This window comes from Buteo buteo, chromosome 1 (genome assembly GCF_964188355.1).
Source record: "Buteo buteo chromosome 1, bButBut1.hap1.1, whole genome shotgun sequence".
NCBI lineage: Eukaryota > Metazoa > Chordata > Aves > Accipitriformes > Accipitridae > Buteo > Buteo buteo.
Window position 1 is genome coordinate 12,364,012 of NC_134171.1, and position 26,704 is coordinate 12,390,715.

The 26,704-nt window shown below is 39.5% G+C and overlaps 1 protein-coding gene across 2 annotated transcripts in view; it reads left to right on the forward strand.

Moving 5' to 3' along the window:
* Positions 1–26,704, forward strand: part of AFAP1 (actin filament associated protein 1) — a 120,400-nt gene that overhangs the window by 79,600 nt on the left and 14,096 nt on the right. For both annotated transcript variants that reach the window (XM_075022578.1, XM_075022573.1), the window contains exons 6-12: positions 2,009–2,188; positions 11,563–11,655; positions 13,168–13,252; positions 16,500–16,649; positions 19,982–20,193; positions 21,684–21,829; positions 25,407–25,524. In XM_075022578.1, coding sequence (XP_074878679.1) covers positions 2,009–2,188; positions 11,563–11,655; positions 13,168–13,252; positions 16,500–16,649; positions 19,982–20,193; positions 21,684–21,829; positions 25,407–25,524 — 984 coding nt within the window. The remainder of the gene's footprint in view (positions 1–2,008; positions 2,189–11,562; positions 11,656–13,167; positions 13,253–16,499; positions 16,650–19,981; positions 20,194–21,683; positions 21,830–25,406; positions 25,525–26,704) is intronic.

Below are 26,704 nucleotides of genomic sequence, written 5' to 3' on the forward strand. Positions count from 1 at the left end.
GATTTAATTTTTGTATCCTCCTCTATTTAAATATTGAAAAGAATGTTGATTCTGATTCAGTTTCTATTATATTGTTACAGTGCCATTATCCTTAGTCCACATTTTTATCACCATATATCAGGATGATATCAGATTTCAGGACCGTCTGGTAACAGCTTGAAGAAAAGAAAGAAGGAGGGAAAGAAACAGATTTTTCTCTGAAGTCACACAATATGTCTTCTACAATTATGTTTGTTGTTCTGTATAGAAATATGTTATTTTTTCTATTTTCATTTCCTTTAGCCACATGTGTGGTCTGAAAAGCTGCGCTTTTTTTCCTTATAGGGATTGCCTTTCAGTAATTCTGTAATGGGGATTAAGAAAATAAAAAATCACAATAGGAGTCTAATGACCAAGTTACACAAGATTGGTTTATTGTTTGAAGGAGGACTTAGACATTTAACATATGAGATATGCAAGTAAAACAAATCTATGTTCTTAGGGATTTGTAATTGCTTGTATTATAAATGCAGCTGTCATCATAAACCCAAAATATTTTACTTAGACATTAGAAAAAACTTTTAATAGGGAATTGTTTTTCACTTAAAGTCCTTAAATATGCAAATACTTCAGTTTTAGTAATGTATAATTATATATAAAATATTTAAATTAATATAAAGGGAATTATATGCTGCTTATGGCTTCTTGAAGAGACTAATGTTGTATGTTTTCAAGATTTCATAGCATGAAAACTTAATATTTTTTTAATGTTACAAACTTAAAATGTGTGACAAAGCTAGAGAAACTTTGAGTTAATGGGCTTTGGAGAGGGAGGGAGGATCATGAGTGATTTGCAGAGGCTGGTTTAGAGTGGCCATATTTGCTCAGCCTAAGCTGTGGTGTTTATAACATATTTTTAACAGCTACTGTCTTCCTGACAGTTGGATCACGACATGAATACTGCTGCAGACATGCAAAAGTTCACGTGCTTTTCTCTGTTCATATTTATACTCAGCTATTCTGTGTATGCATATACTAATTAGTCATCTTTATTAGCAGATACATTCTTCATCATCAGATGCCTTTTTAGCCTTCATGCTTATTTGTATGAGTGAAAGCCCAATTTACATAAGTATATAAAATAACTGGACATTCATATGCACAGTTAAACATTGTTCTGTAGTATGGCACTAGGACAGCTTTAGGAACCTCAGCTGTACCGATGTGTTGGAAGGTGGGAATAGGGACTGGGACTATAGGACAAGTGATGTAATGTGGAACCCTTCATCTTTAGATCACCAGTTCAAACATAGAGCAGGTCATCAGTGATCCAGCATGAAATGGCTCTTCATTGACAGCATTTAATAATGAGGGGAAAAAACATCGCATCTGTCATATAGTTTTAGCCAGGAGCTTACAAAGTAAACTAACACGGAGATTAATGCAGTTTTGTGCAGTGTTTATTAAACTGCATTAGCTGAAAAAGTGGGACTTTGCCCCCTTTCCGGACTGTGACAATTTTTTTTTACTTACTCAGCTGTTCTTTTTCTTGAGGTAAGGTGTGTGCCAGTGTCTTTGTAACTGCAGGCTGTAGGCACTGATGTATAGATTTGTCTTGATATGCTAGGCTGTTGCTGGAGGGCAGGGTAAATATCTGGGCTTTAAAGTCATTAACTGTACAAGTTTATTCTGCTGCTACATGTGAACAGATATCCTAAATCACTCTCTTCCTACCTGGTCAAGGTCAAGGTTGAGTCATAAGGATGAAGAAGCTTAATGCTCTCCATATGTTGTACCTGTCCTGCAATAAAAGATGTCTATTAATGTCAGTCTGGAAGTAATTTTGCTTTACAGAGGGGATGAGAGGGAGAAATGCAAAGTTGGCATTGGCTGAACTCTGTGGTATGTGGTAAAGGGGTGCTTGAAAAATATTAAAAATTTAAAAATAGCATTTCTATATAACAGCAGCTGCCCCCCAATGTTCAGAAAGGTGATATCTAACTTTTGAACTTTCCTTCCATTTATTTAGTGTTACAAAAGTTCCAAGGACCAGCAGCCCCAGATGGAGCTGCTCCTGAATGACTGCAGTATCACGTACATTCCCAAAGACAGCAAAAAGAAGAAGCATGAGCTGAAAATCTCGCACCAAGGAGCGGATGCCCTGGTTCTGGCAGTGCAGAGCAAAGAGCAGGCGGAACAGTGGCTAAAGGTAAGGGAGGGATTTCTGACCAGGAACTTTTCCACCAACAAAGTGCTTCCATTGCCTGCTCCGTTGCTGTTAAAAACCAAGATACAGGCAGCAACTTTCAGGCAAATCCAGACCACTGAAATCCCATCTAATTTGGTGCTGCAGAAATACAGACGTCATGTTCAGGCCTCAAAGCAACAACTTGAGCAACCAGCAGCTCGGTATTGCACAGCTGCTGCTGCTGCTGCTGCTGCTGCTGCGTGTGGTTTTCACTGCTAATTGCACAATAATCTGGCACCGAGAGGAGAAGTAGCAAATTCCCTTCCATCTTCATCTCTAGCTCATTTTCCAGAAAGCTTTGGTGGTTATGGCACACTGGTAGTGAGCTGAAGGTTCAAATTCCATAAGGTGGAGGGGGCTGGCACCCAGGTTGCTTTTTGGAGGGGTGTATATGTATAGCTGCCATAGGCTACCCTGCAAAAATTGGGATACCAACATCACAATCACCTTTTTAAAAAGAAGGATCTCTGAGGAGATACCTGTTTGAATCGCTCTGGATGGAGGAAAATCCTTCGTCTTCCTGAAGTCAATTCAAGTTTGCTAATCCTGGTTTAGCAGCGTATCATCCGTTATGGTTTGTTCTGGGAATGCAGACTTCTGAGAAAGGGGATTTTTGTCATCTTCCACTCCTTTCTGTTCAGTGTCTGCAAATGCGGAAAATCCCAACACGAGGGCTGCAGTTTCAGATCCTAACCAGATTACTAGTATTTATGTTGGACTTTGCCAGTCTCAAATGTGGGCGTCAGTGAAGTAGTGTGGGAAACTATCACTGCAGTTTCAGTAGCTTGTTTTAAGACCTTGAAATCCAGCCTTTTAAATGCATGTAAAAGTCTGAATACATAAGACTCATCAGGCATTCTTCCATGCTGTGCTCTGTTCTAACCTTATATGGTACTTATTTTTCTAAGAATAAATTGTATTTTTCCAAATACAATAGAATTAAACATGTAGGAATTTCCTAATGCAGATAGTTTTTCTGCAGAAGAGAGAGACATAAAATGCAGCTTAAGAGGTATGAGTTCTGCTGTGGGCTAATTTACTAAATGGAAAATTAATCTGTAATTTCCTATTTTGCAAAATATATGAATATACCTTTTGGGGGTTTGTGGCTTGTGTGTATGTGTTTGGTTTTCACTGTGAGTTTGTATCTTAGCTTAGAAAACACACTCTCTATTGTCTTTTTAATAGAAACTAATCACAACCATGTATTTGTTAGGCTTCTTCTAACACCAGTATCTTGTTTTAATTTTTAAAATCTAGCACCATCTAAGTGTCCCAGTAACTCACCTAGAGTTTCAAAAACACTGATTGGATTGGAATGAAAAGAAATTTGTAAGTCAAATTCTTTTCCAAGGGAATTCCGCTGTAATTAGATCATAGTAACTGCACCATTATTTCCTGTGTTGTTCTGAACTGGAGTTTAGTAATGCTGAATTCACTGGCATTTATTAGACTTTCTTTCATAAAAATTGTGGGTTTTTTTTAAACTGTACATAAAGCATTCCCTACACAGGCAGACAGAGCAGTGCTAGATTTTTCCATATCCCAGATGCATTCCTGTTACTTTAAAAAAAAAAAAAAAAAGATTTTGTACAGTTGCATGTTAACAAAGTTGTGTGTGCTGAGGGTGAATGGCCGTACAGTATGTTATCTGCAAAGCATTTGGAGACAGTCTGACAGCACTTTAGTTAGTTCCTTCAGGCTGCAAAACTCTGTATTAATAAAAACTCTTTCAAGTACATGGCAGCGCTACTGTACGCTCAACTTCCATGTCCTCAGCGCTGCTGCAGCACTCTGCTCTGTGCAGTACAAATTGCCTATCCAACAGCTAACCAAAAATGGTCTGTGCAGCTCTTGCAACAGCTCCAATGTTTTCAAGAAGTATAGCTTTTTGAGGAAAAAAAGCATTGGGTTTTGGTATTGTAAAAATGTAGCAAAATTTAAGGTTTTTTATTATTATTATGAAAATAATTATTTTTTGCTCATTCAAGCTTTAAATGAGCTTCTGAAAATCTTTTGTGGCTTTGTGTAGGAAGTTCCTATACTGAGAAAGAGATCACTGCTTTGTCTTGGGAGAAGGGGTTTGAGCTTTCCCTGCCTGTCACTCAGAGGGCCAGGGTCCTCCCCAAGCGCAGTCACCTATGCGTGATTTCTATAGTTAATAAATTGGACAGATTCAGAGACTGACAATGAGAAAGGTCTCTGCAACGACATTTTTAAATCATAAGATGCCTTCTTTGTCAAAGATACGGTACCAATACATGCCAGTGGAGCCAGGTTATCACTCAGGAACAATGGGCTCTCATGAATTCATATTAAGTGTCAAATTAAACCTTTACTCTTGAGCCTGAAAAGCTCAAAATGGCTTTGGAGGCCATATTTTCCCATGAAAGCTAAACCAGATGATTTTTTTTTAAGTCAGATGTAATCAGTATAAAATATGTTTACTTAAGCAAATAATTTTAAAATATCTATTGCAAGACAAGTTCGAAATAAATGCGGAATATTTTAGACCTTTTTTGTAAAGATGACACCAAAAAAACCCAGCTGATAAACCTAGTGCAAATTGAAGTCTAGACTGGAAACCACAAAGGGAGTTTCAGTTTTACCGGCTAACAAATGCTTGATGAAAAAAAGATAGCTGATGTCACCAAAGAGCCTGTCAAGATTTCAGAGCAAGGAGTGTAACTAGTATAAATTCAGGCTAGAGCTGAGATCATAGCAGTAATATGGTGGGCAACATAAAGTGGTGGAATTTTCCAGACTTGAGTCCTAAAATGTTCCCACAAAAATGTACATGAAAAAATGTGTGCAGTTACACACTCTGACCCAAGAATGAGCTTTTTCCATGCGTGCTTGAGTGTATGTGCATCTGTGTGCGCTTTTGTGCATTTGTGGTCAAGTAAGGTCTTAAATCTGCCTGTTTGTCTCAGCACATCCAGCGGACTGGTGAAACTACACTTATTTGTCAGCATCCCTGGGAAATGCTATGTTAAAAATAAAAGGACTACTAAGAACATGACATTACAAGAAGATGCTTGTTTAGTGGCTTCATTCATACAGATGAATGTGTTCTGTGTGCAGGACCTTCAGACTTGGCCACAGAAAACCACTCTTAATAGTAGAAATACATGGATGCCAAAGACATTAAGTTCTGAAGTAGCTTCTTGTAGAAGACCAGTAGAAGAAGGAAATGGTCATGGTGTCTGGTCCCAAGGCTTTCTCTTTTTCTTAGCATTGCCTTCTGCAAAAATGTATTTCTGATTTATCATGCATGAGAGGTAATCTATCATTTTGGAGTAATGGCCTTGATTTTCATTTTTCTCTAACATTCGGCACCCTTTGTTAACTTTTCTTCATTTTATGGCGTGCAGCCATTTTGCAGCAATCTCTTCAGTTGAGGGTCTGTAATTGAGCAGTGAATCTTTCAGGCATAAGTAGACATTGCTGCGTCTATCATTTTGACAATGTTCAGTCAATTCTAAACTTGTTGTATTAAGAGGGACTTTTTGCCCTGAAGAGAGAAGAAAATCAAGGCTGTGACTGTATCCAGTCATCCAAAGACCCTGCAACACTCCTCGTAGGGCTGTTAATCTGGTTGTCCTACCTGGTTTCCATCTGTGATAACTGCATGTTGTCTCTTTTAAAATTCTTTGACAACATTTCTTTTTTTTTCACTGCCCTGAGCTTAGCAAGGCGAGTCAAGTAACTTCTGGGCTCTGGTCTTAGTGTTTTACTGAAGAATAAACTACTGACGAAGCTCTCCTTTGACCAGTTTAAATCAGCACAAAACTGAGCTTGTAACTGTAAATATTGTGTGGCTGGTTTTACTTTCTATGGGAATATCCAGCTAGAGATCTCAAAACACTTCAAACATTACTTTCTTGGCTTAAGTAATGTTCCCCAAAGAGGTTATTATCTCCATTTTGTAGCTGAGTAGAGTCAAGTGCTGAATGATCGTGCCTTAAAACTGACTGTAAAAAGTGTGTTTGGGGATGCATACCCAGTACAAGTGATTTCCATATAGCATTTGTTAGTTTATAAGTAACTTCAGCAATATACTTGTGTCCCAAGGTATTTGGGCTGGGTTCTTTCTCCACTACACATCAGCAGCAGCCGCGAAGGCTTTGCAAACTAAATTAAACCTCCCAGGACTTCCATCCCTATTGTCTCAAAGAGACGGGTTTAGATGCCTTGGTTCAAATCACAGCAAGGTCGGTATGTTTGCATAAGAGCTATTTAGGGCCTAACCTGCAGATGTGATGGACTGGGCTGCACCGGAGAGCTGTGACCAGCCTGCCGGACCGCTGCCAGTGTGCTTCGACACAGCCAGAGGACCCCAGCTGGGCTGTGAACCAGAGTGTGCGTTCGACCAGCACCACGGAAGACAATCCGTTACTTAAAACAACAGATGCATATGTAAATTTAAAAAACAAACAAACACCACCCCCCAGTGAATACAGAACCACAAACATCCTATTTGCTTGTTTTCTGAGGGATGTGTTTTCGTTAGGTTCCTGGCTAAAATCACAAATACAAGCTGTAGCAGATCTCAGAGCAGAACCCAGGAGGGCTGAGGTGCCCTGCTTTTACCACTAGGTAGTATTCCTCCTCTCTCCTGCTCGCAGCTTTGGATGGAAAATTATTTAAATCGTACCTGGCTCAGATTGACAGCCCAAAGCGTGGTCTGCATCTCTGCGCTGCCTGGGCTGGGGATGCAGCTCCCCTTGCACAGAGTACCTCTGCCCTCGCAGCAGCAATGCCTCCAGCCACCCTCCCCAGTGCCTCCTTCCCCGGGCTCTGCCCGATCCAGTGGCTATATATAGCAATAGACTTCATGGTAATAACACAGGAGAAATGATACAGGGGTTGTGTTGGTCGAATATGTCAGAAAAGTATTTCTAAGGGGATATACAGGCAGTAAAGATAGGCTTGCTGGCTGCTAGTCTGGTAGAATGTCATCCCCACTTTGCTCAAACAAATGGCAATAAGGCAGAAAGATGAATCTTTTCAGGCTAGGGGATGCTTGAGAATCATGTTTTCCAGTACAGAAGGTAAAGGTGGTTTCTTGTTGAGACTTAAAGCATAGGCTATGATGTGAATAATTTCTTCTTTTACTCTAATTTATCTAGGTAAACTCCTTGGGGTATGTCCTCTCTGCAAAATGCTAAGAGAGTTTTGGTGCTCTCTTAAGGAGGAGGAGATTGACACTAACGTATGTAGTGTGTAAGGGTCCAAAAGAGAGACAAAATGAGAATTTAGTCATGCCAAAATGACGAAGAGTCCCAGAAAGCAAGTACTCCTCCAGCACTGAAAAAGGAGTGTTTCAGGAATGAGAAATTCTGAGTTACGCCTGGAGCCAAACCTTTTTCCCTCTGCTGTGTTGTGCATAAGCAGATTTCAGCTTTACCATATCCCTATCTTTGGAGTTAAGCAGCAGAGACAGAGCAGAGACAGCCCGTCCCATTTCTAGCAATTTCTGTGTTTCTGTCCCACATGGGTAGATGGGGACAAGGGGGTAGGTCGGCCAGATGGATTTCTAGTCTGGTTACATATGGAAGTGAAGCAAATGTGCAGTCAGGCCGTCAGCTTTCTCCCTAATTGCTTTTGAACTCGATCATATGAAAAGTGTGAGCTTCTCCTGTGAGTTTCATGAAAACACGAGAGGAGAGGAGATGCTGTAATCACATCCCTGTGGTGAGCACAGCCTGTAGCCTGAACTCATCCCGCAGTATCCACCAGGAGAGAGGTCTGCAAGCTCCTCAAACGCAAGACGACTTTCAGTCTTACTCCTTACCAGATCCCAAAGAGATCGACCACAAGCAACCATCTACAAATTTAGTTCCTTTACTCGGAATTTGTTGGGTTTCTGTGTGGCAGGGTCTGGTTGGCAAGCAGCTGGCTTTCTGGTTTTACTGCATAGCCTGTGCTTTTTATCTGAAGCCTGGCTCTTTGAAGGTAGCTGGAGAAATCTAATTTGATTTTTTTTCTGACTTTACATGTAGAAAGAATAAACGTAGGGCAAGTATTTTGCTTCCAGTCCTGGTGTGTCATTTAAAATAAGATACAAGAATTACAGAAATTTGTACGTGAGTGCAGGTATGAACGTTTTATAGTCAATGTTAGTGCTTGTGTAGTAAGATAGTTTTAGAGAGAAATATTCCAGACACACCATGTGGCAGAAATTCCACTGACTTCACCCGTCTTTGTCAATGGCTCAGGGCAGGGAATCTCTCCAGCTTTCTACCTGCAAATATTTCCCCTCTATTCCTCATGTCATCGCACTCAATGTGATACACTGGTGTATATCCTGATTCAGCTGGGGATTCAAGACCTTTCTATAACATAAATAAAGAATAATGATATAGTTCAGGCTGCACAAGCTTTTTCCATGTCTGTATTTGAAAGAGGCAGTTCTGAAGTCTGCTAATTTTAACATGGTAGTGGTAATTGTATTTAAAATTCTTGTGATGGAGTAACAGAAGATTATTTTAAATGTATTTAGTTCTGAGGCTATCCAAAGAAATGAAAAGTCTTCATTTTTCTCATTACAGTTGCTCATGCATTTTAAATATTTGAATACATAGTCTGTTTATGATCTCAGTTTGATTTTCCTAGCAGATCACCCTGTGTGTGTGTATATGTAATGTACAAAGGCATTTGTGGTGAGAAAAAGAGAATGATTTCCCTTTTCTAATGTGTGAGAATACTTAAACTATTAATGGACTATGTGCCATTACAAAGTATTCTCAGTACTGGCTTCCAGATTATAGCATTTTATTAAAAATAACACATTTGGGGATTCCTTTTATTTGCTTTCTAGTTTTGGAGCCATTGAGATACATTTACTCATATTTTCACACATTTCATTGCAATGGATAAAAGTTTGCTGACCTCCTTTCCCCATTCTCACTCACAACTATTTTTTAATGAAAATAGTGATCTTTTGTTTTCATATGACTCCAGGAGATGGAACATAGAAAAAATTGACAAGAACTCTGAGTCTTGTGATTGAGATTATGCAAGTTGGCAACACTGGTGGAATGTTTTATCCTTAAAATTTTGAGTTAAAGCTATAAGCATGAGAAAACCACATTTATAATGGCAGCTGTCTGCAAACATAATTATAGAGAGTGCATCCAGGCAACCATTATACATTAAAGGCATTTCATCCTGGTGAGCTGTAGAAGTATGAGTTTTATGCTGTGCATCGAACACAATTATATTGCACATAGAAGGTGATGAGCAGGTCTTTGCCAGTGAACCCCCTGAACCCAAATGAAGTGTTGGATCCTTGAATATGCATTTACTTTACATCTTGCCACGAACTTCCATTTGATAGTGTGTCATTTTTTAAATCAAAATTTAATTACAACCCAATTAAACACTTTAACTTCTCCTTAAATATGTGAGGTATGATAAGAACCGGATTTACTTGAGTGCATGACTTTGCACATACTCTTCAGTTAGTGCTGCCAAATCATTTCCCTCTGTTCTGTCTGTAACTCCCATTACTATCTGCCTTTGCCAAAATTAACTAACTGTGTGGTGTGAGCAGATGCTGAAAACATGAGCCATTGAATCAGGGTCATGCAGGAGACAGAAATGAATGTTCCCAGAAACTGTACGGTCACATTTCTCTAGGAAGAAAACAGCGGTGTATTTACACCATACTGAGGACCAGCAGTTGAAAATAAACCAACACACATTAAAAAAAATGGGGATTTAGGGCTACGTTTAACTCTGAGGGGCAAATGCTCTGCAACAGATATATCTAATTTTCTGTTGTAAAGGACACCAAGTGCCATGAAATAATGTGCTTATGTTTCTGGGACAAGATACAGGGAAGTTCAGACAGTCAAGAAAGGATGCTGAAGTGTTTTAAGATACTAGCTCAGAAATAAAAGTGTAGGTTCATTTCCCTGCTCTGCTTAGATTTTTTTATGTGACATTGAGTGAGTGATTTCATCTTTCTTTTGTTCCCGAGTTCTCCGTCTGTAAAATGGGGCTGGTGCTCTTTATGGCATATAACGCCTGTAATTTATGATGTGCTCATGAGTTGTAGCAATAGGGTCTTTGCAAGCCCATAAACATTTGATTTGTTTAGCTGCACCCTTAAAGGGAACTTCAATGCTGTGAAAGGACTGTCTGGTGCCATCTTTAGCTCTTTAATACTTTCCACATCAAAGTTGTTCAGTTCGAAACTAAAAAGATGGTGTTTGTTGTTCTGCTTTTCCTCTCCTTGAAAGAAACCTGGATTTTGACAGTTAGCTAATTGCTGTTTTCCCTGGAACTAGGAGTTCTCAGGCCAGATCCTCCTGTCTGCCAGCCAGGCTTGCTGTAAACAGTGTAAAGGGAGGAGCTGGATATGTAAACACGTACATGTACATGTAAAGCGGAAAGCTTGGATGTCTAGCGGTAATGCTTCCAGCAAAGTAGGATGCCTTTCTTTCTTAGTTCACTTGGCTCTGCAGTCCTTGCGTGGCTGTAATCAGCGGCGTCGAGCTCAGCACCCCCTCGGCATGAGTCCGGATGGAGAGCTGGGACCTGTTCTCATCAGCACAAGCAATTTCAGATTGATAATAGGCTGGTGGTAACCTCACCACAGATGAAAAACTTAATTATGCCCATGGGGAATCATCAAATGTCTTCACTCATCATTTATTTTTACATTTATATAATTTCAGGTTTTTAAGTTCTTCAAATTCTATCAAAATCTCAGTGAATTCCAGGTTCTGGATTTTTCTTTAACTTTCTAAAAGCAAACAATGCCATTCCCATTTCCTACAAACACATTTACAATTATTTTGACTTATACCTTTATGTCAATGTGCAAGTATAATACAAAAATGCCAGGTAATACCACTGTGCAGTATTAACTTTTAAGTCGATCAGCATTTCATTAGTTCTCCAATAGCAAAAAAAGAGCAGCTGGGTAGTGTATTATGCAAAACTCTTGTCCTTTGACTTGCGGGACCTTGGATTTAATCCCACTTTTTCATCATCGTAATGAAAATAATTTGGTGGTGTCAGCTCAGTTCATATTGCTAAACTAGCACATGGAAATCAGCAGCGCTGTTGGTTTCTTTACTCAGGAGAGCCCTGGAGCTTAGCTTGTCTAGAAGCTGAAACCTTCCACCTCTAAACATGATGTCTCCTCCAGGTTGTACTCAGGGAGGCAGCGTGGAGAAGTTGGTGTAGTGGCAGCCTGCCTGACACCTGCCAGCCTAGTAAATGTCTATGTGATTCTCATTCCCATCGCTCTTCACATTCATATATATTTTCTCTGATTTGTATTTTATTCATAATTAATAAGTTTTGCCTTGTCTCCTAAGGTTATAAAAGATGTGTGCAGCAACTGTACGGGAGCTGTAGACTCTGATGGGCCATTGTCCAGTTCTCCAGTACACAAGACAGAGCTGGAAAAGGTAAAGTTATCAAAGTGAGGAATGCAAAATTCTTTATGGTTGCTTATTAAAGAGGCACCACTAGACACTGGATGTAGATACTTGCTGACTTGTACTACTGTTTTAGGCTACTAGTCCCTGCATTGTTTTTGCTTGTCGGGGTATGAGCACACACCCTACAGAGTTAAGGCTTCTGCCACGACTGCTCGTTTGGTCACGAGCAACCAGCAGACTGGCTCGGATCCATTAGCAGCTTCTCTTTAGCCATTTAGGAGGGTGCAGACTAAGCAGGTCTGGTACGTGCGCTGTGATGCAGAGACGCTTTCCGTCAACTGCAAAGAGCAAGCAGAGATGTGAGTCTCAGGGAAGAACAGCTGAAGGTTATACAGAAGTTTTAAGGCAAAGTCTTTTATTTTGGGGCATTTAGGTTTTGAAGGGCTCCCTGGGCATGCTGCGGTCACTGTTTTGGCAGGCCCTTTCAAGCATTCGCGCCTCAGTACAGAAGCTTGGCTGTTCACATGTGGTTGTCTCTGCTGCCTTGACTCAGCAGCGTATGAGAGCAAGAACGAGGAAAGAGAGCAGCTGGGCATTGAATGATCAGTACGTTACCGGCACCGATTTAAGACCCTGCTCCGTTAAGGCATCCATGTGAGCAGACTCCTTTGCAGGCCCTGCTTAAAAGTCCCACTGACAAAAGTTTTGTCACCAAAGTCCTGATGGCAAGTTCTACAGTAGTGGCTTTGCACGTGGGAAACAAAGAGCAAAGCATGTTCCATGACAGCTCAGACCTCCTGATTGCACAAGGCAAAAGCTGTTGTGTTTGCGCCCTTGCAGACGCCTGCAAAGTATTAACAAAATAAAATGTCATAGAACAGTGGTTTTCTAAAACGCATGCCATAGGAAAGTGTAGCAAACTTCTCATTCATTTCTTTTTGTGATAATCTGTACATCATCTTCATGGTTGCACCACTCATGAGTAATGTGGTTACCAAAACTGTGCTGTCATAAGCTCTATACTGCTTCATCCCATATCTCCTACAGAACCATTACAGAATAACCAGTGCTAAAAATATATTTCAAAAGCCTCTTTTTTGCACATATTGAAACTATTGAAGCACCTTATAGGAATGCACTGTTTTCTGATAAGTTGTAATTGTAAATGCATATATGAAGCATTATTTACAGAAATAATTTAAAAATTATTCTTATCGGATCCCTGTAATTGTTCTTTGCTTAGCAGATTTAATAAACAGCAACATTTAGAGTCTAAAAATTCATTAAAAATATATTGCATAATAAGAAGTATTGAATTATTATTTCACTGTTTTGACTACGCTTTCAAATACAGACCTATTTTGTAGTTTCTGTACTTTTCTAAAACTGGATTTTTTACTGTCTTCTACTTGTCTTCCAAGTGGATGAGAGCTTGAAATGTGTTTTATTCTATAGTAAGCATACTTTTAAATTGACTCATGACAGTTCATTTGGCGAAGGTGCCAACATTGTATGTCAGCTAATCTCTTTGCACTGCAGAAGTTGTCATTTGAGAGGCCAAGCTCAGATGGGGAGGGTGCTGTGGAAAATGGCATCACGACCGTGTGCAATGGGAAGGAACAAGGTACGTCTCAGATCCAGAGATGCTTGTGTAAATAATATATGCATATAGGGAGAGATAGGTAGTGAAATACCTGGCCTTTGTCTTTTAAAAATAGGTAGTAAAGTTTTTGAATATTTTTATTAGGATTCAATTTAACTTGAAAGCTGAATTATGTCAAGAGTAAATCCTTAAAATTTTGCAGTAACAGAAGGCATTTGATGTTATTGTGCAGGTAAAATCAATATAATTAGCATAAGGAAACAGAATTTAGAAATTTTGACTTGGCCTTTTGTGTGTTCAAAAGTACAGCTTTTCAGAGCTTGGGCGATCACTATAGGCAACTAAGAGTTGCTTTTAGTAACCATAACTGTATAGTGGCAACATAAATACTGGGTGTATAGCTTCTAAGCGAAAAAAGCTATCATTGAATGCTAGAAGGAAAGAATCATGTGTATTTTATATATATATGTGCGTATACATGCATATGTATGTATACACATATATACACAGTTTATATATATGTGTGTATGAACAGATATATATATATAAACTCTTATGTATGATTATTTATATTAACATACTAAAATGTCTGTAATCATGTAATATCAGTGGGTTTGTAAGTATATATGTATATTATTTTACATATGCTACTTTGGAGCCATGCATGTTTTGTAGTCCTTATAATCTAACAAAGGCAAATCCCAAACCCAGAAGGAATTTTGTTTGATCGTTTGATCGTTTAGATAAGACATTTTTCTGCAGCTGTCAAGATGAAGGGTAATGTGAGCTGCAGTGAGCACAATGTCAATACTGGCCTTGGTGCCAGCGCTGTCTCGCCTTTTGACTCATTTCCTTTATCTTCTCCCTGGGTTGTTTTCCAACATTTCCTGACTGTACAGATCTCTGACATACCCAACAGTATGGAACAACATCAGGTTTTGTGGTTTCTAAAAGTTGTGGTTCATGGTTAGATTTCACCCTATAAAATCTTCTATTAAGCTTTCAAGAAGCACGGTACTGTTTTAGTCTCAGAAACCTGCTGAGAAAAATCTGTGACCCAAAAGCTGTGTTGTCCATGATGTCCAAAAGTGCCTGATGGCTCAGGTGCCCCACGGGAGGCACGCTGATGGAGCACGCGCTGCTGGAAAACCAGCCCAGCTTAAATGTCTCAAGGAGACTAATTAAAAATACCAGTTGCTTTTGAAAATTGTGACCTCCAATATGTAGTAATAAAAATAATAGGCATTAATGACTGCAAGGAGATTAAAATACCCCGTGAATCATTTTAAAGGGTTCTGGATGAAGTTACACTATTTTTTAAGAAATGGATAGGAAACGCTTAAGGGAGTACATGGGCAGGGAGACTCCGGAGAGCGGTCGTCTCCAGCCGTCACCCACTGCCCAGCCTCTACTCTGCTCTTAACCAGCTGCTCATTTTGCTGTGGGGAAGGAAATGAGAAGAAAAAGCTTTTGTGAAAAAAGTCAGTGGCGGTCAGGCAATCGGTGTATTCTTTGGACTCGAAAAGATTAAGTCATGAAGGCCTTATTTCTGCTGCCTCTCAGTTCTGCAGGAGAATAAAACAGCAGTGTGAAGGGAACATAGGACAGAAAAACAAAAGGAACCCACTGAAATGAGCTTATTCCGCTGTCTGTTCATGCTCATGAGAATGATTCCTTTGGACTTCTGTCTCAGAGAGATGAGTTTTTCTCGGTCTCTGGCTTTCTTCAATGCTTTTCAGGTCCTCCCTTGGGCAGGGGCTGACACGAGCAGATGGGGTGGGTGGCCTTCCTCCCTCGAACACGGGAGCTCGTTGCATGTTTAGAGAGCACCAGATAAGTTGTGAACACCCTTCCCTTAGGAAGAGAGAATTAGACATTTGCTTGCACATGCATGTCGCTGTATTGGAGTTTGCGGGTGAACAGCTACCCGCACCTGAAAAGCTGCTCTTCCCCCTCAGCACCTCATGCAGCAGGTGACAGATTTGTATATTCTTGGCTACAGATACAATTTCTAAATAATGTTCCATGATTCCCAACAATGAAGCTAAATATGATAAATTATCCCACTGTGAGTCCCTAACTGATTCTTTGTTTTCCGTGCATTTGTCTTCCCAGTTCATCAATTCATATAGTAATTGCTCGTATGAACATTTTGTCCTTTTTTTCCTCAGTTTACACAAGTCCATAACCACTAAATGTTCCCTGTTGCAAAGGGAATTGATATGTTGGGGATAAAGTTACAGCAGCTCAATCAGTAACTGTCCTAAATGTATTTTTCATCAAAATCATGTATCAGCGCAAGTCGATAGATATTTTTCCTGCCCTGTCAGTTAGCAGAGAGACTTCTGCTCTATTGATGGAATTCAAATTAGGCCACTGAATGCAATTTCTGAAAGTTTATTTCAGTTGTTCTGTTTTGCAAATAAAAGGTCTTTTTTTCTGATCCTGTTTAATCTTAGAAAGTTTTTTTTAATTCGTTAGGATTTTAGTCAGGTAGGCACTTTTAAAAATTACATCCATAGTCCTTGTCATATTACATTCAGCAGCTCAACATGTCTCAGTGCACAGAGCCGTAATATTACTAGTGTCATATTAAGTTAATGGAGGCATAGACTGGATGTTAGCAAAATACCTCTTTTCAGCAGAGCTTTTCCTTTCCACGCCCTCATGATCACAAAAAGTACCAACTCCTAACCACTGAATGCTTATACTGCTCCCACTAATTTCATTGTTAGCAGTTAATTTATAAGCCTTGTCTTTCTAAAAGGTCCATTGTGATAAGATACCTTAACCAAATTGTACGTGGCAGGTGTATTTTGCTAGGCAATCATATTCTATTTTTGTTGTGTACTTAATTGTTGAAGTATTTTGAGGTAAATGTTTAGGAACAACGAAGGATCATCTGACTGGATTTTTATTCTTGTGTATATGAGCTAAATTTATACACAGGTACCTAGTCATACTGATAAATTAGATGATGACTGCTGTGCAAAGAGACTTCCAGCTTGATTAGATTAAATTAAATTAGAAGCTTGATTTTTGTTTTTCTTATCCTTCTGAATGCCATGATTTTTATAGCACAGAGGTTATTTATAGGTATCTGCATTAGAGAGGGCATATAATGTTTATCTCATTGCAGTCTGCAACTTTTGTACAAATGTTCATCTTGCATAGGATTGTTTGTCTGAACTACTATTTTTATTCAGGTTCTCTCTATTCATTGGTTAATTCAAACACACTAAAATACACACTTTTGCTGTCTTAATAGTGAAGAGGAAAAAAAGTTCAAAATCAGAAGCCAAGGGCACCGTGACTAAAGTAACAGGGAAAAAAATAACGAAGATCATTGGTTTAGGAAAGAAAAAGCCATCAACAGATGAACAGACCTCATCAGCTGAAGAAGATGTTCCAACGTGTGGTAAGTGATTTTTCTCCTTGAGTCTTACATGCACATTGCAACTAAAACTTTATAAAATTCTAGCCTAGAAATTCCTCTAAAATCGCTTTTACTGCTGGAATTCTTCCTCCAACATCAGAAGGATGCACTCAGACTGAAAGAGGAGTAATCAGGAGCTCATCATTTGGAAAGAGACTAAAAGAACTTGACTTTTTAAATGAAATGGTAGCACAGGCTCAGAAGGAATATCATTGCTCTTTGCAAAGGTGAGGGCGAAGAGAAATGTGGGAAAAAAGCAGAAAGAAACAAGAGCTGTTTTCAAAAAAATTAATATAAAAGGAGTATAGGCTGAACTATGAAATAAATTTAGGCTAGGAATTAGAAGAAGGTACTTGGGAAGGGATCAAGTCTTTTATGATGGATCATGGTGAGGTTTTGTGGGATAGCAATCAAGACAGCAGTAGACTGGCCTCAGCCAAAGTGATTTGAGTTTAATTGTGGGTTCCTAAAGTGGTACATATTGGGCAAACCTTGAATGAAGTAACAAATTTGTAGTAAGCTATTTTTTCCTGGTGTTGATCACTCCATATGACATCTGTAGTGCTTGGCAGCACAAAGGATATATAGAAAAAAGCATGCAGAAAATGCTTAACTTTTGGATCTTAGCTGTTACTGTTTGCTCACAATTTAGGACTTTGTGCAATGCACTTAGCTGATGTCCTCACAGCTCTGGTATTTTCAAACAATGCAATGTATTTACATTCTCCTGTTTGCCTTTTGGTGCTCCAGTATTAAGTAACACTTCCATATGTGAATAAGGTTGAATCCACCCTTCTCCCAATCCCTTCCAAAAATAAAAAAAAGAAATTCCATAGAAAGAAAGCTGTGAAGCAGTCGCGCCGGATTCTGAATTCGGATTTGCCTTTTCCCCTTAAATTGACTAGGAATGCCTTGGGAAACCCAGAAATCTGTGATTAGGCAGCAGTTGGCAGAACTCGTCGGTGCGTGAAGCGCGGTAGATGCTTGCCCAATGCGAAAGAAGCAGAGCCATGGACCACCAGCGAGAACTTCATAGATCACAGGTGGCTCTCCAGCCACACTTTGGGAATCATTCACATAAGCAATCTTCGATTAAATAAGTGTGTGTATATATATCTATATATCAGCTAAGTACAGATGTGATTTATCAACCAAAAGAGCAGCTGGAAAAAAGCTGTGTCTGGCCAGATGCAATGTCCAAAGCATCTGGCTTCCATAAAAGCTCAAACTTCCGGGGTCTCATACTCCATTGGTTATTCTGTATTATGTGAGACGTTAACCACAGCTGTACAATCTAATTCCTATTATTTCTGTCATTATTTCGGATATGGACATAAATATAGTCATTACTATTGCTGCATTTGGCTCTACTCAACGCCACTTGCAGATTTTATAGGAAAATATGTAAGTGTCTAGGCTTTGGTCATTTCAGGAAGTCTTTGCAGAAGTTTCTCACCACCAGAAATTTGGCTCAGTTCAATGCCCTCTGGGAGGCTGCTCCATAGTTGAAGGCTTTTACACTTGAGAAGGCTCTGCCTCCCATGAACAAGGGGAAAGCCCAGTGGGGCTGCAGGGGACACCCAGCTAGAGTGGAAACTAAAACCCACCTGCACTTGGAGTCACGGCAAAGCTCTTCCCTACAGCATCGCTGGTCTTCGACCACCTGGGCTAAGCTGAAGTGCTAATGCCCCAGCTGGGACCACACTCAAGACATTTTGGTCATGTCAACTGTTGAAGGTTTAAGTAGGGATATGTGGGAGGAAAAGCATGGGATCCTGCTTAGTTCAACTGAAGGAGGCTGGTTTGGAAGAGCTTTTCGGAGAGGTGCATCGGGAGCAGAGGGGAAAAACAAGTACTGTCTGAAAAAAAGGACTCTCACTCCAAAACAAGCCAGCTGGCTTGCATGTGAAGGGATTTTCCATTTCTAGGGATTATAGTATAAGGCACGGCTATACGGGGTTTTGTTACAGGAGGAGGGAGAAGAGCTGGAGAGTGTGATCATCACAAGGAGCCAAAATCAGAGGATTGTGCACATCCTCCTTTTTTTATGGCACCTTCCAAGATGTGAGCTATTCTGATGTGCTATATCCTGTTGGACCAAGCTTTGACATTGGAACCATAATTTTGGAAGGGAAATCCAGAAAAATTAATGATAAGTCATAGTTTTAATGAAAACCAAAGAGATAGCTATCCAACAGGATTAAATGAAAATCAGACCTGAGATAGAAGACAATTTTTTTACATAAATTCTGGCCTGTGCAAGATACCATTTGTTTCCCTCCTCATAGCCTGTTTGGAAGCAGCAACATGCTGAATTCATGTACTGTTCATAATGTAGAAGCAAAAGATACATTTTTTTTTTCCATTCCCAAACTAAATAAGGCAGAAGAAATTGGGCATTGGCTTGATTTTAAGGTTTGAGTTTGGCATAATTGTGCAATGGGACAGAGAAGGAAAAACACAAAATACTGCCCATTTAATGATATTATGTTCCTAGACACTGTACCCGATATAGAACATGATAAGAAAAGTGTATTTTTTTAAAAAGGCAATTTGTTAATGAAATTTTGATTTGTTGCAAGAGTACTGTATTATCCCTGGGAAAAAAAAAAATACCTTTGTTTAAACTTTTGTCTTAAAGTTTAGCTAAATTTCATATACATTTACTTCTTGAATTTTAAACCAATATTGATTTTATTTTTATTGGCATCAGTAGCAATCTTTTAAATTCTGCTTTAAAAGTGTTGCAAACCAAACATGCACTTCTTTCTAAATGAAATCAGAACATATAACATCAGTCTTTAGTAGGTCTTTAAAGCACTGATTTTGGATGTTACAGAAGGTAGCTCATCGCCTAATTATATAATATGAGCTGTGATTTTCCCAGAAAATTTTGGTCAGCCACATTTATCAAAGCCATTATGCATGGAGAAGGTGGGTCTTTTGTGTGAGCACATCAGCTGTGTACATACCTTTTTATTACTGTCCCTCTCCCATTCTTACTAAAGTCTTGGGGATCTGTGTGCTTCTGCTTATCCAGCTGCTGCAGTGACTAACACAGAACAGCCATTTGCACATGAGCAGGATCACATCTTTATATGCTTTTTTCTAGGTTATTGGCACAGTGAAAGTTTTCATTAAAAGAAGTGGGGCAGGGTCATTTACTTGTCTTCCTAAAATCCATCTGGACTTTCTATTGTAAGAGGAATAAGTTGTTTAAGTGTTAGCATTACATTGAAAAGTAAGTTTCTTCTTTTTTTTTCCTTCTCAAAAAAAGTCAGGAGTAAGATATCTCATGTTTCATTTTATTGCAGGATATCTCAACGTGCTCTCAAATAACCGTTGGCGTGAGCGCTGGTGCAGAGTGAAAGATAATAAACTCATTTTCCACAAGGACAGGACAGATCTGAAGACGCATATTGTTTCTATCCCTCTTCGTGGCTGCGAAGTCATCCTGGGACTGGATTCGAAGCATCCCCTGACCTTCCGCCTGCTCCGAAACGGGCAGGAGGTCGCTGTGCTCGAGGTGCGGTGGTTGCTAATGGTTATGACTTGTAGGAACACCCACAAGCTAAATTAGAGAAGCACTTTCATACAACCTGGCCATTCAAAAAAAAAATCTTTGGAATAATATTATTGCAGAGCTGGATAATAAATACTGGAAGGAGAAAAGAAATATTAAGTGTTGTAGGCAAAGAGAGAACTGAGATTTAATGCAGTTCAGAAATCTTCTCAGTAAGATGCTTTTCTCTACATTGACCTTCCCTTGACCTGCTACTAAAATATCCCTGCTCCTTCTCTAGGCACACTTTTACATCAGGGAGATAATTACTTTGGGTAAATAACTTAGTAATAATTAAAGAATGGATCACTGTTGATGGGAACTCTAGAGCTCTTAACTCTCATTTGTCTGCTACTTATGTGAACTCCTTTTGCTCAGTCTGCGCCAATATTAAGGTAATTCTGCAGTAAGAAAATACCACGTGCCAGCAGCCTGGTGAGCCTCTTGACACACCACACATGTACATGCTGGCACACTGCTCACGCTACGGAGGTCGTACCTTCATCAGTGCTAGGTGGGTCAGAATTTTTTGAGGGGCTTTATTCATCGTATTTTGGAAGCTGAAATGAGAAGACGCTTAAAACCAAGTATATTGAAGGTATAGGAGGAGGCAACCTGTTGCTTTCAGTGGCAGGACGGGCACTTTGACCACTGTGGGTTTCCGACTGCAGGTCACGTTAGTCTCCTGTCCTTGCAACCAGGCCTGGTATATGTGAGCAGTTCAGAGAAGCTGAAAAACTAGAAAGCAGCTCAAGGAACTGTGAAAGGCAATGAAATATTTAAAAAGAACAAGACATTTAGAAACTGCACAGTTTCCTTCCCCACCCCTTTTTTTTCCATTATTTATTTTGCTACTGTTTAACTTTGCAATTGGTGACTTGAAGCAAAATATGAAAAATTTATAATTATTTTAATAGTATTCATGTTTGTACTTGTGCCATGAGGAAAATGAATGCCATCATCTGCACAAATGTAGAGAAAATTTTCAAAATACAACATTAAAATTTATTCTACTATTTCATTTCCCTCCCGCCACCTCATTTCTACTTAGCACTAACATTTTCTTCTCAGGAGTCATGCTAACTAAAATCCCCCAGCCTAGCATAGGGAAATAATTCTGTTATAGCTTTCAATTTTCTGAAGTCTAAAATAAGCATGACTTGAATCTAAATCCACTAGCCTTAAATGATTATTTTTTCTTCTTTTTTGGAGATTGCCCACTTTGTATTACATCATAACTGATGAGCACATAGCTTACTTACAATGCACTCCTTCTAGTAAAGCGGATTTAATAAGAAATCCTGGGGTTTTTAGGAGTTCGGCAGAGAGAAACCAGAGCCTCTCATACAATGTGGTAGCAATTTGTCAGTCAAGAAGAATGCACCATTTTGCACTAATGCTCAGCTCAGTGGCAGAGTAAAGACCTGACCTATGTTCTTGCCCTCTCCTCGCAGGCATCCTCCTCCGAAGACATGGGCAGATGGATAGGAATTTTGCTGGCAGAAACAGGGTCTTCAACAGACCCCGGAGCTCTGCACTATGACTACATTGACGTGGAAATGACGGCAAGTGTCATCCAGGCTGCAAAACAGACCTTCTGGTGAGAGGCGTTCAGCTACCCGGTGTTTCCAGTACTCTGAGAATTTATATCCATATGTTAACTCTGGTGCCAAGACAGCTTATCAAAATCCACCTCCCCCTTTGCCAGATACTGAACTCCTGAAGTGCTTCAGCCTAGCAGCATGTTAGATGTGTTTATGATTATCATGTTGGCATCCTGCTAAGTTCTGTAAAAGATGCAGACACTATCCAACTTTACTCAAATCTTTACTCACTTTTTCAGCAAGTCTCCATATAAATGCTGTATTTTAATCTTTTATTTTGCCTGAAGACTTAGAACTATCCCTGGAAAAGGACAAATATGCTGAAATATGCAGCTCTGTAGTTCACGTTTATCTATTGGCTGTATTTGCTGTCCATCTCGCCAATATGTACAGCATATATTGGCTGATAATGCTGTACACTAAGAATGTATAGCAAGTTTAAGTCTTGGATAGTCACATTCTCAGTGTTTCCTTCTCAGGTTCTTTATGATTAATTAAAAACTTCACCAAGCTCACACCAGTCCAATTAATTTCTGGGTTTTAATTTAGGAGGTGGAAATTGGGAAGGTGTCTAGGGCGCCGCACAGAAACTCTGTTTAAATTGCAAATCACTACAGTGAATTCCCCATTACTGATCCTGTGCTAAGAAAAGTAATGCATACTTAGCATATATAGTGATTTACATGTTCAGATCAGTTTAGGCATTAAAACAGTCTTTGGTGGGAAAAGACTGTCATTTTTCCTTGAGCAGATGAGGTGGTTTAGAAACGGGAGTGAAGGAACAGTTGGGACAGTTGGGTCTGCCCTGCTGCAGACGTTCCCCGTGGTTTCCTGTGGTCAGAAAGTGGGTGGCCTCAGAAGACAGCTGGCAAAGGCGTCATATCTCATCTTGCTGCAAAATGAGACTCCCTACACAAATTTGGAATTTGTGTGACTTAATACATTAGAGAATCACACCCCATCTGCCCATCATAACTTTAAACAGACTGAAAATGCAAAAAAAAAAAAAAAAAAAAAGGCAAAAGCTTCAGAGTTTTCCAAAAGAAGATTCTCCTGCCATTAGCGAGGTGTTAAGAGAGCTTCAACAAGGGAAAATGTGCAGCTTCATTCAGGATCTGGTTTGAATGACTTCTCATAGAAATCAAAGTGAGTCAGTGTTACCACAAGCCCAGTTTTGTGAAAACCTTATAATTTTGATAGAATCAAAATGCACTTAGCTTACAGACTTATGTTAATATTTGTTTTGAAGTTAATAGGGCTCAGAAATTTATCCTGTGTTGACATGTATTTTTGCTTCAGTCAGCATCTAGCAATAACCACATTTAAGAAAGAAATAGAATGAAAACCTTTTCCCTCTGAATACTGCATGGCTTTCCTTTTCTGAACAAATGTGATATTAATTGGAGCCAAGTGAAAAAACATATGCAACTAGACCACATGTTAGAAAGGAATGTCAAACAACTTGCAAAATAGCAGAATTCCCCTATTAAGAATTAGTTAAAATTCATTGGGTGTCTTTGAAAGACTGTAAGAGCTTGTTGATAAGCAACTCGAGTAGTTGTCTGCTGATTTTCAGCTACTCCTAGAAAATGAGGAGAAATTACAGTCATACTTATGTGTTAATAAAGTACTATTGTTGCCCTTTCTAGAATGAATATCAGTGTTCCAAATTAACTGCAGTTACCATTAAAGCTTTGATACTCGCACAGTCCCTTCAGGATTATTGGTTATTTGTTTCCTGAGGCTGATGCTTTGCAGAACGATTGGCTCTTCATTAATAGTCCAATCGATTTTCTTCATCTAACTCATTAGCCATCTAGGAAAGGCTGAAGAAAAAATGCTTCCAAGCAGGTTTTCTCCATTTCCTTCCTCATCTAGCAGTTTCAGAATACAGTTAACTTACATGGATGCATCTGTAAACAGGATTTATAAGGCTTAGTGAAATAATGCTTATGAAGTGTTTACAGACGCTTAGATAAATCTTAGCTTCCTTTGGTGGTGGAAATAGCTACTACAGGTGCATCAGTTGTCACTGATGAATATCCTAGTTTTCAGACATGGTTGTTATGCATCACTCTCATTGGAGCTACTTAAATAGAAAGAAATACAAGAACGACTCCAAATGCAGTCCTTCAGACTAACCAGAAACACTTGAGTAATGCTCTTCATTAAGAGGAACAGTAAACAAATGCAGTCCTTTAATAATGGCTAATAAAGTATGAGATACGATAAAGTTAAAAACATTTTTATCATGGGATTTATCTTGGGCTTTTTGTTGTTTGTTTGTTTGAAGTAAGAAAAGCTTCTGTCTAATGATTATTCCACCCCTGCGCTGCCCTGAAAGGTTCACACCAAACTGGGCAGGTTCGTCTCTCCTGTGAGCCCATGTCTCCCGCGGCTCAGGTGAGCCACACTTGGATGAGGTCTGTCTCCCTCTGAACGAGAAATTCAATGGACTCCATGTTATTCCAAAGCCAAAAGAAAGCAACTGTTGAAACCACAGCATTCTTGAGCTCCGGCCAGGGCTACAGAAGACCCTCTCTGCTTTAGTAGGGCTTTATCATATTTTATGAATGTCAGCACAGAGTCTGAATAGTTCCATTGTTTGGGATGGAAAGCTTTGTTTTCCTATTCACATACACCTGAAGCTATAGGAATTATTTGGGATCTCACTCTATACCTCATTCAATTTCAGCAGTTGCTGCGAAGGAAAACTTGCACTTGGGCATGATTCTGCCACTTTCTGCATTGTTAGATCTTTGCAAGCCTGTTGTAGGCTATGATATCTTGCACGTGTTCTGCAGTTCTCCAGAAAAACAGGTTACAATGTTGATTTTGGAGAGTGGGGGGGCAGAAATAATATATATACATATATATATATATACACACACCCCTTTTGAAGTTGCCAGAGGACTTGGATCCATCATGTGACACAGAGCAAGAATGAGCATGTAGAGTATTTGCATCCACCATTACCCAGACAGAGTTAGGAAGCATAGTGCCACTGTGCACACTTTACCCAGCTGAAAGTTCTGATATGGAAAAAAAAATTCCCAGATTTCGAGGAAGTAATTATTCACCAAATTTTGATAGATAAGTTAACTTAGATTTCAGCAAAGTTCCACTTTTTTTTTTTCAGTTTTTGCTGGATTTGATTCTTGTTTCTCCCAGTTCCTAAGTCTGCATACCCCCTGAGCATGCATGCACCCAGAAACACCTGCTTCTTCCCAATGCAGACAACAAGGGAACTTTTATGGGACACTGGCAAGCTGGTTTATAACATAGATCAGCAGGTTCCCATGTAAACATGCCACTGAGCAGTTACAGCTGTTGCCCTCCTGGGTTTCACAGGGACCTATCCCCAGTGTGAGAATGGAATACAGGAACACGTGTTGTAATATTGGCTGCTAGCAGCAACACGTGAGTAGCAAAAGAAGAAAAACTGTCCTGCAGAAAGTGAGAAGCTATATGCTTCCAGGCTACATAATCAGATACAAGGAACATACCACTGAATCATCATTTAGACTTAGGTTCAAGCGCTGGTTTTTATTATTTTTATTTTGCTTTATTCAGTTTCATGAACAGGCGAGTTATATCTACAAATCCGTATCGGGGAAGCACTGCCAATGGCTACGCCTGTCCGAGTGGAATGGCACTTCATTACGATGATGTTCCCTGCATAAATGGATCGGTAAGAATTGAATTTGCACCGAACAAATGGTTTGCATGTGTTGAATGCATGGACATCTGAAAATTATATTACCTAAAAAGTCCCACTGGGCAGTTTCAAAATGAACTCTCTTTTTTTGATTGGGGGTTGCAAACTTCTCTCACACCTTCAGAGTATTAGGGGTGTGGGACATACTGTTTACATTAACCTGCCTGTGAGCCAACGTGCATTTAGAAAGCAGTTGCCTGTTGACGATTTGTTGCCAAGTCCTTGAATATAATACTCACTTGAGGGGGTATTTTTTAGATCACACCAGGCCTGGCAAAACTGAGGACTCAGTTACACCACTTTGTGGTGTCTGTTGAAAAAAAAAACAAACCCCAAACACTTCTCAGTCCACGGTGCTGCATTCCTCATGACAGCAGGTACTGCTCATCCCAAAGGAGAACCACAGTGGTCACTTCTACCTTCATAAATTGCAGAGCTGACCGTAGGCAGATGTGTAATAGGTTTTAACACATAGTGGATGTTAACCCATAGCAATATGTGGTCCTCCAGAAGATTTACAGGGGAGCTACAGCCCGTGTCAGCTCTTAATTTGGGCTGCTTCGTAAAGGCCCCCATTAAGGCCAAACGCAAGAGAAATTCAGAGTTTTGAAGTGTGAAGTGGACTGCAAATTCAGTCCTCCATCATGTCTTAGTAATGTCAGAAAGAGGGCAGAAAGCCCCTCCTGGGAGCACCACGCGACCACATATGTGGTGAGTAGTCTCTATGTGTAGTTCTTGGATGTGCTTGTGCCTTTGTATGAGTAGTGTACTGCCACAGCCAGGATGGATTAAGGAAGGATATTTGGCAATGAGTTGGTTTCTTTTAAGATTAATTGAATGAATCACTGGAGTATTGTTGTTGAGCTTTCCATTTTTCTGAAAAAAAAAAAAAAAGAAAAAAAGGAATGGCCTGTAGCTATTTTAGCTGGTTAGCTCAGAATAATAGTTCTCCAACAAATAAAATGTAATGCTAGCATACCAGCAGTTGGTATTCACTGGAAAGACATATAGCCTGAAGAAAGAAAAAAAAAAAAAAGAAAAAACCCTCATGGCTTCTGCTAACTGTTAGGCCATATTGCTTTTAACAACTCATGTACCAGATGTAATCCCAGAGATTCATCTGCATAGCCTGTGAATATCCATCCCCCTGTTA